At 43.6% G+C, this 13,721-nt stretch overlaps 1 protein-coding gene across 5 annotated transcripts in view; it reads left to right on the top strand.

Annotated features, from left to right (window-relative positions):
* Positions 1-13,658, top strand: part of crtc3 (CREB regulated transcription coactivator 3) — a 42,123-nt gene extending 28,465 nt beyond the window's left edge. For 4 of the 5 annotated variants that reach the window (XM_083969268.1, XM_083969267.1, XM_083969266.1 and 1 more), the window contains 7 exons: positions 766-815; positions 2,016-2,236; positions 3,127-3,362; positions 3,789-4,037; positions 4,428-4,511; positions 4,984-5,197; positions 6,667-10,448. In XM_083969268.1, coding sequence (XP_083825394.1) covers positions 766-815; positions 2,016-2,236; positions 3,127-3,362; positions 3,789-4,037; positions 4,428-4,511; positions 4,984-5,197; positions 6,667-6,872 — 1,260 coding nt within the window. In that variant the 3' untranslated portion in view covers positions 6,873-10,448. Of the gene's footprint in view, positions 1-765; positions 816-2,015; positions 2,237-3,126; positions 3,363-3,788; positions 4,038-4,427; positions 4,512-4,983; positions 5,198-6,666; positions 10,449-10,477 lie in introns of those variants that run through there. The other variant, XR_014595289.1, reaches the window with a different exon arrangement.
* Positions 13,659-13,721: the final 63 nt, after the last annotated feature.

Here is a 13,721-nt window from a genome sequence, read left to right as displayed (position 1 = left end):
AAAGCAATCAGTGTCATTTGGATCCGGACATGACTTCAGTTCTCAAGTGGAGCGCCCAACCAGAGTGGATGGTTCACGTTCTTCAGTTTAGTACGTATAGGATGGGTAGACTATGTAGTGGTTTACACGCATAGTAATAAATACATATAGACAACAAGAGACGGGATGGAGATTTGCAAAAAAACAACCCTCCAAGGGCTTCATCTGGGAAAAGGTTACATCACAAAAAGGTGAGGAGAGAAAAGAAAAAAGTGCCGAACATGAAAACTAATTAGGATCAGTCAGTTGGCTGTAAAGATAATCCATTAGGATAAAACTGCAAAGATAAAAGCAAAACCTTTCTTAAAGTGGAAAAGGTCTATTTTTGTAACTTCGTCTTTCTATCTGGCATTATCAGATCTGAATATTAATTGAGTGTAAATGAGAAGATAAACAGGGTTAATTCTGTCCTTGATTTTTTTTTTGCCAATGAGAGTAGTGTGAAAGTACCAGTAGAAGTAACAGCACAGACGATACCCGACAAATTGAAAATACGTTGATCTCAGTGACGCATGTATCCTCATGTTATGATCCAAAAATGATCCCGACGAGTACCATCTAGTGACGTACAGCTGTTTCATTTTGGTGGAAAGACGGTAGTGGTGTCTGATTACAGTGGTTAGTGTCTGATTGAGGCACAGGGGGAAAATAAAAGTTCAAGGTTTTTGTTGTTGTTGTTGTTATTTTTGGAACATGCACAGCTGTAATATTGGGTTTCTGCTCCAGGTCCAGTCTCTGGCGTCGAGGCCTAAATCCTGTGAAGTGCCTGGAATAAAGTAAGTCAGTTGTTCTGTTATTAATAAATAAACTTTTTTTTGTATTCCATTGTAACATGATACGTCACGTTTTAATGCCACTGTCACCGCGTCCCATATTGAGAATAGCATGCGGCTGTTTTCCACAGGCAGTAGCTGCTGCAGTCGGTCAACAGAAACAATGAAATCCTAGAAATGAAATGCCGCACATTCCCACCGCGTCAAACAGGATGTCTGTGTTCCTCTTTACACCTCTAACCCTTTTAACTCAGAGGAACAGAGTTATCACAATCAGATTCCATCGGCATTGTTCAGCGTCAGTTATTGTTTTCCAACTGTAAACCACCTCCGGTGTCACGTTGTGATTGAGAGGCAAACGGACGTCTCTTTACCAGCAGTTCGCCTTTCTGTGTCATGTTGCCAGTGGTCAGTGGTGGGCAAATCCAATTTCTGATTACCGATTACTCCTTTTAAAAGGAATCACTTTACTGTTGTGATTACTTTATTTCAAAAGTAATTAACTACATTACTAGTCACACCATTCCCAAAACAACAGAACAACCTCTAGCAGGACAGCGGGGCAGGCCGATACTATGTAGCTATAATCTAATGATCTATGACTAAGAAATTATAACGTGTAACATTACTCCATTACTAAAAAAGGAATGAAATTACAGTAACATGTTACTAAATAACGCGTTACTGCCCAACACTGCCAGTGGTTGCTACAGGTCTGACATGATTTACAATTCCTATAATCTTTATTATTATAATAGCGACAGTAGTCCAGCCCTCAGAGTAAAATCTCTAGTTTATTTTGTAAATAAATGATAATAAATATAACTAAGTTGCTTTGGCTTCTTTGTTTCACACTTTTTCTTTTTCCCTACTGAGAGAGAAACACTGTTGGTGTGTTTGTGGAGGCAAGCATTTGTTGTGCAAGATTGTGCGTGTGTGTGGGGACAGACAACAATGAGTCATAGTTGCTGCTCATTTGCTGTTAATGCAGCATATGAGCAGAGATGGAAATTGGAGGAATAATAGAGGAAATGGAGAGTGGGTGGAAAAAAGAAGCGGCTTGAACAAGTGGATCGGAGTCAAAGACACATCTTGTCAATGTGAAATGGCGACGGCAGCGACATCCAGCGTCTCTGCCTTCTCCCGAAGCAGCGCAACGTTTCAATCAAAGTTTTCTGTCCTCTTTTGCTCCTTCTTCTGCAGCATATTCCCCTCTCCAGAGCAGAACCCGGGTCTGTCCCACTACCAAGGCTCGTTGAACACAGGCGGCTCCCTGCCCGACCTCAGCAACCTGCACTTCCCCTCCCCGCTCTCCACCCCGCTGGACCCCGAGGACAACGGAGGGTACCCCAACCTCAGTGGAGGCAGCAGCACCGGAAACCTACCGGCCGCCATGATGCACCTAGGCATTGGCAACTCGCAGGGTGGGTGGAGTGTGTGTTTGTGTTCTTCTCTTTTGCCAAATACACTGAAGTTGTTAAATAAAAACCGATCCACCCAAAGATAAGAACTGACTGAAACTTTAGAGCAAACAGAACCAAGCCGCCATTTCATCCAGATTTGAGCGACTCCCCTCTCTCTCCTTCTTATTTGCAATATTGTCAGTCAGCACAGTCCACATGGAACAAGCTGTGATACATCAAGTATATCCTCTAACATTCCCACACCCAAACATGAAGGTTTGATCCAGCTTAAGACTTAAAGTCGGGAACCGCCGCTCCAGGGTTTGTTGAGCAGGTTCCAGGTTTCTCCCTCCGCCAGCCGACCGACCGTGCATTATGGGGCTGCTCATTGAATGATCTCTCTGTCTCCAACTTCCTCACTCTGAACTCCGCTGCCTGATCGGATCACACCCACACACACACACACACACACACACACCGCTGCTCCCTCTCAGTCTTTCCTTTCTGCACTCTCTGAGTAGGATGTGTGCTTGGGCTCCCATGTCGAGCACAGTTCAGCTTGGCCGAGCACCAAAGTGACAGAGGAACTTTGACCCTGTTTTGGCTCGTTACAATCAGCTCTTTTCTTCCCCCCTCAGTTTCTCTCTGTCTTCTCATTTTCCTTTCCTCTGCTCTCCATCTTCCTCTCCCTCCAATCACACAAAAGTCTAGTGTTTTGGGTCTCGAGCTGGAGAGCGCGCTGGAAAATCAAGTGCATACATCATAACTTCCACATGTTCTCTGTGGTTTCTAAGGGCCCGTATCTGCTCCAGAGTCATAGCTCCCTCATTAGATTCACTGTAAATGTATATTCACACTCTGTTGCTCTGTGAATCTGTTGTGTCATGTTTGTCTTTTTACTGTCCCTGCAGGACTCTCCTCCTCTCTGAGCAATCCCTCCATCCAGGCGTCCCTCAACAACTGCCAGCTGCAGTCATCGCTCAGCAATCCCGCCATCAACTCGTCCCTGCGTATGTCCAGCAACTCCCCTCGGCGACGGCCCGCTCCCATCAGCCCCCTCACCCTGTCTCCGGGAGCTGAGCAGCGCAGGGGTCTGGCCAAGCAGCTGTCCCCCACCATGTCCCCTTCACTGTCCCCCATCACACAGGTACACATCACACAGCCCGCTGATAACAGGAGGGATTGTTTTTCGTAATTGGAGTTCATTGCTCAGAGATTAACTGGCGAGGATGTTGCATTGAAGTGTCTTTGCATATTGCAAACTTGAGAAAAGAAAGAAAGAAAAAAAGAAAGAAAGAAAGAGGGAGAAAGAACCGTCGCCAGCATTATTTAATTAGGCATTAAGACAGGTTTGTAACAGGAGAAATAGTACAATTACATAAAGTAAAATCCAACCCACCAATAGAAATTCCTGCCATTGAAAAACACTGGTGCAATTGTTTGTACTCCTGTCTCTGATGGGGGAAGTGGAGCTGAGTAATGACACTGTGATCAGAAGAAATCAACTTCAAGTCTTTATTAAACTTGTACTTGGTCTGTAGTGACTCCTGCTGGTTTCCTCTGTCCTATGTAGGGAGTTGCTTTGGATACCAGCAACATGCCAAGGGAGCCGCCCCCACCCTACCCGCTGTACCAACAACCCCAGCATGCAGTGGACCAGGGCCGACAATGCCAACACCAGCACCAACACCAGCATCAGCATCAGCACCAGCACCAACATCAGCACCAGCATCAGCACCAGCAGCAGTCACAACAACAGCAGCAGCAGCAGCAGCCTGTGTCCCCCCTTCAGAGCATCCAACTGGATTTCAACACGAGCCAAGTAAGTGCTGTGTGTGTTTGAGAGAGAGAGAGTATGGACACAGATATTCTGTGCACCAGTGATGGAGGTGTTCTGTCCCCCTGCAGATGCAATTCTGTTAAACCCAACTCTCATTTGAGGCAAATACATTACAAATTACTCTGTGGAGCAAAGAGCAAAAAAAAAAAGAGAAAGAAAACAACAACAAATAACATCATGTTGAATCAGGAACAATTATAAATTGAAGATTCACTTTCTTTGAATGGAGTAACTCAGGGCTAGGAACTCACATTTGCAACTGCAGGCCGAACTGTTCCCCTCTGGCACTGTAGTCACATCACTGATCAGCTGTTGATCGATCCTGTTCTACTGCACCTTAATGAACCACTGTCGTGTTGTGAACCCTGACAGCACAACAACATGGCAGCTCTCTTCAGCGACCCCTTCATGGAGGCTCAGTTCTCCAATCGCCAGAGCAAGACCCTCCCCTATCAGGTACTGGCTGACACACACACACACACACACACACACACACACACACACACACACACACACTTGTACAGTGTGTATGTTCAACCAGAGTTCATCTTCACAGAGACATGTCAGCAAGGTTAGCTTGTTGCAAAAGGATAAAGGCTCGTTGGCCTATTTTTCCTTATCAGCAGCGACATGAAGGCCGTCAAACACAGACAGTTTCACACTGTCTGGACGTGAGCGTGCAAAGTGTTTTTATAATGGAGGAAACACTGTCAACAACACGAAGGTGGTGTTCATCAGCAAGATGTATCCAAGTCTTATCAATGGATTGTCATGTCATTTTAGCCCGGCGGAGTGTCTCTACTGTTTTCCTGAGCTGTCAGTGTTATGAGAAAACACAGGAAACACAGTGAAGCACCCAAACAGGCTGCCAGGGTGAATACGAAGACTGACTCTCATGTGTCTCTCCTCTCCACCATCTGCCGTCTAGTTGGACCAGTTCAGTCTGTTGGAAAACACAATGAGCTCCACAGCAGGGGGTTCTTGCTTCGACCCTTCCTCCTCGTCCTCCTCGCTCTACTACTCTCAGGCTGCTCTCTCAGGACTGGGCGGCAGCCACGGCAACCTGCAGGACCCCATGCACATGAGGGCCAACATGCTGTACTCCAACTGCAGCGGAGGGCTGCCCAACATCATCCTCACCGGTGAGTCAGTGTTGATAGATTTATACAGATCTGATACAATTAGTACTTCATGTCTTCTCATGTCTGTTGTTTCTGTGAAGCACTTTGTTTGACCTCCGTGTTTGATAATGTGCTACATAAATAAAGTTGCTTTGTCTTGCCTGGCCCTGGACAGGAAGAGGTAGGTATTGTGGGTATGTTGATTAGAGCCGCAACAATTGATCGATTAATCGAACAATAATCGCTTATTAAATGAATTGTCAACTATTTTGATAATCAAATAATAGGTTTGGGTTTTAAGTCAAAATTCTCTGATTTCACCTTCTTAAATGTGAATTTTTCTGGTTTCTTTGTTCCTTTATGACAATAAACTGACTATCTCTTTGGTTTGTGAACAAAACAAGACATTTGAGGGCGTCATCTTGTGGTTTCAGAAACACTGATTGACATTTTATTGACCAAACAACCAATCAATTAATCGTTTAAATAATCAACAGATTAAACGATAACAAAAAGAATCGTTAGTTGCAGCCCTAATGTTGATTGTTGTTTACAAAAACAGCGGTTCAAGGTGTATGATGATCCTGATGAATGCCTCAAAGCTGAGGTGAATCATAGAGGATGGGCGACCTGGTGGTCTTACTTTGGTATATGATCTACTCTTCAGATGATTCGTCAGTAGTTTCTATATTTAGATTCTCTTCAGCCTCAGCAAGGTTGTGAAGCAAGACAACATAATGTAGCAAGTGATAAATAATCACCAGACAAGAATCACCAGAATCAAAGTGTGTTTGGTTATGACATAGCGTTGCTGCAGCTGTGACTGAGAACAGTCAGACACAAGCAGTGAGGAAATATTGTGTTCAACCAAAACATTGTGAGACCAATATAAACGTTCAAGAACCTGAGTCATGATACTGGAAGAGAATAATTACACCCTTATGAATGATCATAGGGCTGCAGGTCATTAATGATGCTTCACTGTTTAAATTATAGTAGTGATGTAAAAAGGGGTAAATGATTTCCGACCAACAATGTCTTGTAGTCGCTGCCGACGCAGTGTGATTCTACACAGGAATCATGGCAGATATTTTTGCAGTAAAACCATCAATTGTCTCCAGACGGATCAGAAGTGCTCATTGAATATTCACATGATTTCAGCCTCAGGCTTGAAACTGAGCGGTGTGGAGCGTCTGCAGAGCTGCTGCTTGTTGAGGATGGTTTGTATAGATTTCTCCTCTTCAGGAAGAAAATCAACAAACGCTCATGAAGATGTCGTCTTGTGTCCATGTTGCCTCCGGCTGCAGCTACAAGCACAGAGTTATGTTCTAATTATGGCAAAAGTTTGAAGGCCACAGTCATAACAGGGGGGAGTGTGTTGGATGAGTTTGAGTGGTGGGGGAAGTGCGACTGTTAACTGTAGCAGGAGAAAGTGTTGTCCATACTGGAAGAACGACGTTCACCCACCATCATCTGTTTGTCTCCCCCAGATGACTCCAACCCCAGTCTGTCCAAGGACATCAGCAGCGCTCTCTCCACGGTGCCGGAGTGCTTCGACTCGGAGGGAGGCTTCCCGCTGGAGGACGAGCTGCGCATCGAGCCCCTCAGCCTGGACGGCCTGAGCATGCTCAGCGACCCGGACATGGTGCTGCCGGACCCGTCTGTGGAGGACACGTTCCGCAGCGACAGACTCTGAATGTAAAAAGATGGTCTCAGGCTTCGAGAAGAGCTCACACACACACGTGGATTTGCAGTGTATAGAGTGTACAGATCTGAATATGCATGCTAAACAATCTCCGTAGGGCCACTGTGCATGCACCCACTGCCACTAAGATTCGTTCAATGTGAAAGACACCGACAAACGCGAACACGGTCGTCATGCGCCGTTTTAAAGAGGAGACTTGTGAACAAACACTGTTTACACCTGCTTCATGCGAAGTTACCCTCACACAGCTTCTTTTCTGTCAGTCGTTGTTTTAAACTGAGTAGGGGTGGAGCGGTTCAGGGTTTTAAACTCAGCACTGGGAGCAGGTCTGCAGGTCTTTGAGACCCTGTGTCTGCCCCCCCACACCCACCCACCCTCAACCAAAAAAAAGACTTGGATGAACGCGTGAGACGATCCTGCGAGGAGCCCGAGTCCTCCCGCTTCCTTTCTCTCATCACCAGCTCACAGGCCTCCTGGAGCCATAGCAACCTCATCACCATGGTTACACACCATAGCAACCCCATTGCAGCGCTGAACAGCAGCAGAAATGCCAACACACAATTCATCTTCTTGTTTTGTTTTTTTTGTTTGCAGCTCCAATAATATAAGTGAATGGGAGCTGGAGCTGCTGATCCTGCTCACAGCTGAGCAGCGGCAGCAAAACATCTGGCGGCCCACTTCTGTTCAGGTGAAGCCTGAATCCGCGGCTGCTTCAGGCTCTCAAGCAATCATGGTAGAAATGAAGACTAAAAGAATGAGAGTTTTGTTTGAAATGTATTTCTCTGGTATCAGATTATTTTTCAAATGTTTGCCACAGATTTATAAACGTATATTATATGTCACATACTTGTACAAGCCTCAATATCAGTCTGATTAGTGTGTTTTCAAACTAGAGACAAAAAGGGCAAACTGTTTACAAAGATGAGATTTTAATAAGTAAATATTACTAAAGAGTATAGATTTTTTTGGAATTTCTAATTAAGAAATACAATTCTAAGATGTATTAAATAAATGCTATATTTTTCCGTGTGATCTGGATGGATGTCCCCCGATGCCGCCCCCCGCCACACCCCACCCATTAATCCTCTATCACAGTAGAGTCACTGTGATTTCCTCTGGCAAAACTTTGACAGCACTGGGACAGTGTCAAAATCCACTTTAAGAAAGGAACTTCACATTTTGGACATGTTTTCTTTTTTGTTGTTGTTTTTAAAAAAAAAATTCTATATGTACATTAATTGCGTATGTTTTATTTTACGTTTTGTACCGACTTGTAATGGCGCTTGTACTGTACTTTAAATCTTGTTGTGAATAAGGGCATGCGCTATGCTACTGTGGATCGATTATGTCCCAAATATCTGTTTGCATCCAGCTCCCTGTCCCTGTGTTTCGGCAGCACAGTAACCCCCACCCCCCACCCGCCCCCTCCCTCCCTCTGTGGCTGAGCAGTCAGATTGACTCACTCAGAGAGCAGACTGTGATCATGTGGACATCGGACATCATGTAACGTTGCACTTAACCTTTTATTTTTGCACTAATTGTGTGGACTAAATAGTTTCAGAGCAGGTAAGAGTGTTATTGTTTTTTTTACTTGATATCCCAAAGAAGTTGAATGAAGCCATTAAAATGAAAAAGTCATCGCACATGCACACCTCCCATAACACCAGCAACAGGTGTTTACTCGTAAGGTGATGTTGAAAACTGATGACATTTATTTTCTGAGTTTGACCATGAGCTCATATTCACAGTTGATTATGTAATAACTGGGCCATTTAGGGCATTGAGTGCCCCCTAGTGTCTGTTTTGATAAAGTCAAAGCTATTTTTAATAGTGCTTATTAAAAAGCATTTGGAGCTATGCAACTTTTTGTTCAATCAATGTGTCAAACCTGTTGAGCAGGTGCAACTTGTGCATTATGCAGCATACACAATGCGCAGGATCAAATTTATTTAGAAATCACAATATTACATGTGTCCAGTGTCCACAATGCGTGTTGATCTGCATTGAGCTGATCTACAGTCAGAACAAGAGCGTTTGCAGTGAATGATTTTTAAAGGAGCATTTCTGGATTGCAGGCAAATTGCTGCATGGCACTGTTAGTGTGTTGTAGTTGTTTCTTTTTAACGTGTCGGTCAGAAGGCAGCACGCCTGCACTGTGTGGACTGTGGGGTGGAAGAGATTCAGTGTGATTTTATGTCCAATACAAATCTAGGAGGGGTGTTGGGGTTTTTCTCCAGGTGGTTTTCTTAGAGTTTATATTCGGTCTCAGCTGTTATATTTTTGTACCTGCTCTGTTGTTGACTCTGTGAGACAGTGGGTGAGTGATGGAGCCACTTTGCATTTAAATTTTCTATTTTGTTTTCTTTATTCCTTCCTCTGCCCTGGCCTGTTTCCTGCTGTCTGAACGCCTGCCTGCCTTCTGCTGCCTTACTCTGTTGTATTTTGACTTGTTGTATTCCAGCAGTAACCTGTATCAGCTTGTAGTCACTTCCCTTTAGTTGTAGCTCTGTGTGGTACTAACTGTCCGTGATTGTTTTCTGTCATGTAGTCTCACTGTTCTGTTTGGTTTTTGTTTTGTTTTTTTCTTTTTGGTGTCTTACTTTTTTAGTTGCATATTAAAATGTACAGTTCTGTTATTTAAAGAATGTTTATGTCCACTAGTGTTACTACTTTTTTTTTGTTTGTTTGTTTTGTAATATCAGTTTTTTTTTTCCCCCCCAAGATATAAAATTTTCTTAGTTTGTTACGTATGTTATAGTGCTTATCTCTCTGATTTAATATAAACAATAAAACTATAACTGTGTATGAAGACTAAAGGTTATGTCGTGGTCAGGTGTCAGAGGATGTGGTGAGTGTTTCTGCCAGTAGGTGGCAGCAGAGCAGTGATGTTCAGTTTCACACATGCCACAAAACATTGTAGGGAAAAAAAACCACGCAGCTTTTTCATTGCTTGATATATTTTGTGTTGAGCTCTGTTTTGTTTTTTTAAATATATTTTTGGGGCTTTTTCGCCTTTAATGGACAAGATAGTAGAGCGAGAGACAGGAAATGGGAGGCAGAGGGAGGGGGGGGTGGCACACAGGACAGGGCCGCTCGACGCGGGATTCGAACCGGGGCCGCCTGCAGTGAGGGACCACAGCCTCAACACATGGGGCGGGTGCTCTACCAACCGAGCCAAACACCGCTCCGTGTTGAGCTCTGTTAAACTTTTCCATCTGTTTTATTCTTTAAACAAACTAATAGACCATCAGTTCAGGAAGCGATGAGGAGCCAGAGGTGACTGTGAATCTTAACGAAGCTCAACGTGAAATAATCTTTTCCCTCATCTCTCTAATTTGTTGTTTACTCTCAGTCACCGTTCACTGAACTTCATCACCTGTTTTTCTTCTTCACTTGCAGATTCTCCCCCGTTAAGGTTGCTTCATGCCATAGCTCACGTGTCTACGGTGGCCTAGAGAGCTCAATGAACCACAGATTAAGAAAACACATGCCATTTCATGTGTTGTGTTCAGTTGCAAAGAGTTGAGCCCTCTGGGCCACCGTATGTGTCAGCTCATTGACTTTGCCTTCAAGTCCTGCCCTCTGTCTCTCCGTAGGTGATTCATCACTGACCCAGATCCTATTCTCACATAAAGACGACTTTATGAAGTGTGTTACCACTTGGCGTCCAGCTCATACAGAGGCCGACAGTGAGTCCTTTCAGGTGAAATTGATGGCAGCAGCACTTGTGTTTATTCGCCAAGAACCAAATCAGAGTCAGATGGTCACTGATGGTGATGCGGTCGGACCTAAGTTGTCTGTGGGATTAATGCACAGTCTTCTTCACCACCAAATTCTTTCTTTGTTTCCCCAAACAGAGAGTCCTTGTGAACAGCTGTCGGGGGAGAATCACTGCACTAAAATACTACAAATATATTTTAATAGAAAGGTTTGAATAATGTCGATCTGCTTCAAGAACTGGACAAACACAAGCTGTCATGTGACATGTGAGAACTGTTGCGTATGACTGCATTCAACCAAAACAGTGCTTCTTGCTTGTTGAACATAAATCCAACATTTGGTGCCCAGCAGGTTGAAATCACAGTCTTTACATCCACACACACACACACACATGCAAATGCCCCATACTATCTGAGTGTGTGAGGACAGTATAGTTGGCAGATGGACAGCGTGGGCTCCTGGAAATCAGCCAGAGCTCATATGTAGAATGCAATCTGGGACTAAGTTCCCAAAACAAGAACACACACACAGGGTGAGGGGGCCGAGCAGATAATCAGTCAGAGCTGGAGTCGGTCCATGAAGTGAGTCTGAGCAGGTCAGGATGCCAACCTGACATTCCTCCCAGAATGGTGTGTGTGTGCGTACTGTCCAGCTGGTGGGAACCTGGAGGAGAAGTGAACTGAGCTGCTGACTGAAAGTAATTAATGAAGCTAGTGGAAGGTTAACTGTGGCACAGACCTGCTCCTGTTTTATTTAAGGGAACAAACAGTAGTGACGATCGGCCCATTAAACATTTAGGTTACTAGGATGTAGTAAAGACTGGTTGCCAGGGATAACCGCTGCGTAACAGATTGGTCAGTGGACGAGAGTCATATTCTTGGAGAAACTGTCATAATTTGTTTTCGGCTGCTGTCAAAGGTTTTCTAGCATCTTGTAAACACAGCTGTAAAACAGGCCTGTGTTTTCAATCAGACATGACACCAGAAAAAAAAGCTGTTTTTCCCATTTATAGCTGCACACATATATTAGTATTATCAAAGTATCAGTATATATCATATCATAGGACGTTTTATTAGGGTCTGACCAATATGGCATTTTTGGAGCTGACTGTTGCATCGATCGATATTCCTCATGTTTAGATCTACTCGGAAATCTACAAGGAGCTCATTTCTAAATTAAACCCAGACAGTTTGAAGTTCAGCTGTGAAGTTTGAAGGAATAACAAAATAAAACAAATCATCTCATCGGTCTATCTAGCCACTGACACTAATATGACTAAGAAAGACTCAGATTGAGATTGATTTACTTTCTGACTGTGTGATGACCTGCAGGTAGAGAGTCCTTGATTAAAATCTCTTCTTGTCATGTCCTTGTTGTTGAACTGAGTGTGTGATGAAAAGCCTCCCTCTCTCTCTTTGCCTCTGTGTTTCTACCACATGTTTTGCTGATGTTTATGTGGCTCGACTTGTCCTGCTCTTTAATTCCCCCCAGACCCCACAGGGAAAAAGTGTAGTAGTAAACATGTCCAGACTGGATTTCTTCAGGTGGTTGTAATATTGTGTGTGTTTTGAACACTTTGTCCCGTTTTTATTTAAAGGCTGGGCAGATTTCAAAAAGTGCTGGCACGGCATGAAAGTCAGGGAGCAGCCCACACTCTGCTCCTCCAAACAATCAGTCTGTGCAGTGTCAAAGACTCATGACACATAACAATGCCATTTCATAGTTGTGTGTGTGTGTGTGTGTGTGAGACAGAGGAGATATAAATATGAAAAACGGTTTATGTTGCCGTGTTTTTGAAATCAGCTCCCGGTGTAAATACCAAGCAGGACGCGTGTTGTGTTGGTTTCATTAAGATTGTTTACATTCTTCTATCAGCTTGTGTTTGATTTCTGTCATATGATTCTGGTTTCTGCACCAAAGCTCTTTGATGTAAAAGATGTAAGTGGTGTGATGTGTTTGTCGTCTGGTGGTGTAGGAGGCGTCAGTACGTTGGACAAATAAGGTTTGTGTCGGAACAACTTTGAGCATTTCCTTAAAAAAATATGTTGAATGACAGGAACGTTTAGTTTTAAAACAGAGATGACACATTCAAGGTCTGGAATAGCAAAACAATTCAGTGATTTATATAAATGTCCCGCTCGTTACTATTAAACACATAATTGAAATGTCTCTTGGTCCCACTGGGATCATGTAGGGATAACGTTGCAGTTTTGCAGCGATCTAATTGGTCCGTAGTTTGCACGGTGCCCCTGAGAGCTCAACACACAAATTTTGTTGAGTTTTAGTGTGTTGAACCCTCGGCCTAGTTCATTCATCTGTTGACAGGTTTTGATCTGATCCTCGAAGCAGGTTTGTAGTTCAGCAGCATCAGTTACCATAGTGATCTACTCTGGTAACAAGAAGAGCCACCATCGTAGAGCTGATACCCCAGTGTTAAACCTGAAGTCACCTCGGTTACATTGAATACTGCTTCATAATACAGGCCTCTGGACCACAGACTAGGCTGACTTTGTCCTCAGAGGACAACCCAAGAAATGAGTCTCATTTGATCCTGTAACGCAGTGGTTCCCAACCTTTTTTGGATGACCCCATTTTGACATCACAAATTTCTAGTGACCCTCAATAAAGATGCGCAAGCTCAGATATTTTTATATAGCCTGCATGTTATTTGATCTCGATTTATATTCAAGACAGTGAAAGTGTCAAATATAGTTGTTTAAGATTGTCTGTGGTGTTTTTAATCATAACTTTAAAAAGAAAAAATAATTAGTTAAAACTTTTTTATCAATTACTGGACATTTCAGGCGACCCCAAGGTTGAAAAACACTGCTGTGTTTTTAGTGTGTTGTTGGTTGCTGTGTGTTGTGAGTGACTAAAATAAACCTTAACCCCACTCAACAGGAGCAGAAGCAGATCTGAACAGCAGCATCTGATCTTAGGTCTGCCTTGTGAATGGATTGGTTCTGGTCTGGTTTGGGCTTTTTTTGTTTACGTGCCTGCGTTATTCTTTGCAAACAAACAAGTTGAAGCCACATCACTGCTCAGTGAACATCTGGTAGCAACGAGAGGCTTTGTGTTTGTGATTCAGTCATTTGTGGATCACTTGGTGGATGTAAAGTT

Source organism: Trachurus trachurus (assembly GCF_905171665.1).
Source record: "Trachurus trachurus genome assembly, chromosome: 3".
In the NCBI taxonomy this organism is placed as follows: Eukaryota; Metazoa; Chordata; class Actinopteri; order Carangiformes; family Carangidae; genus Trachurus; species Trachurus trachurus.
This window is presented reverse-complemented; position numbering and strand designations above follow the sequence as displayed.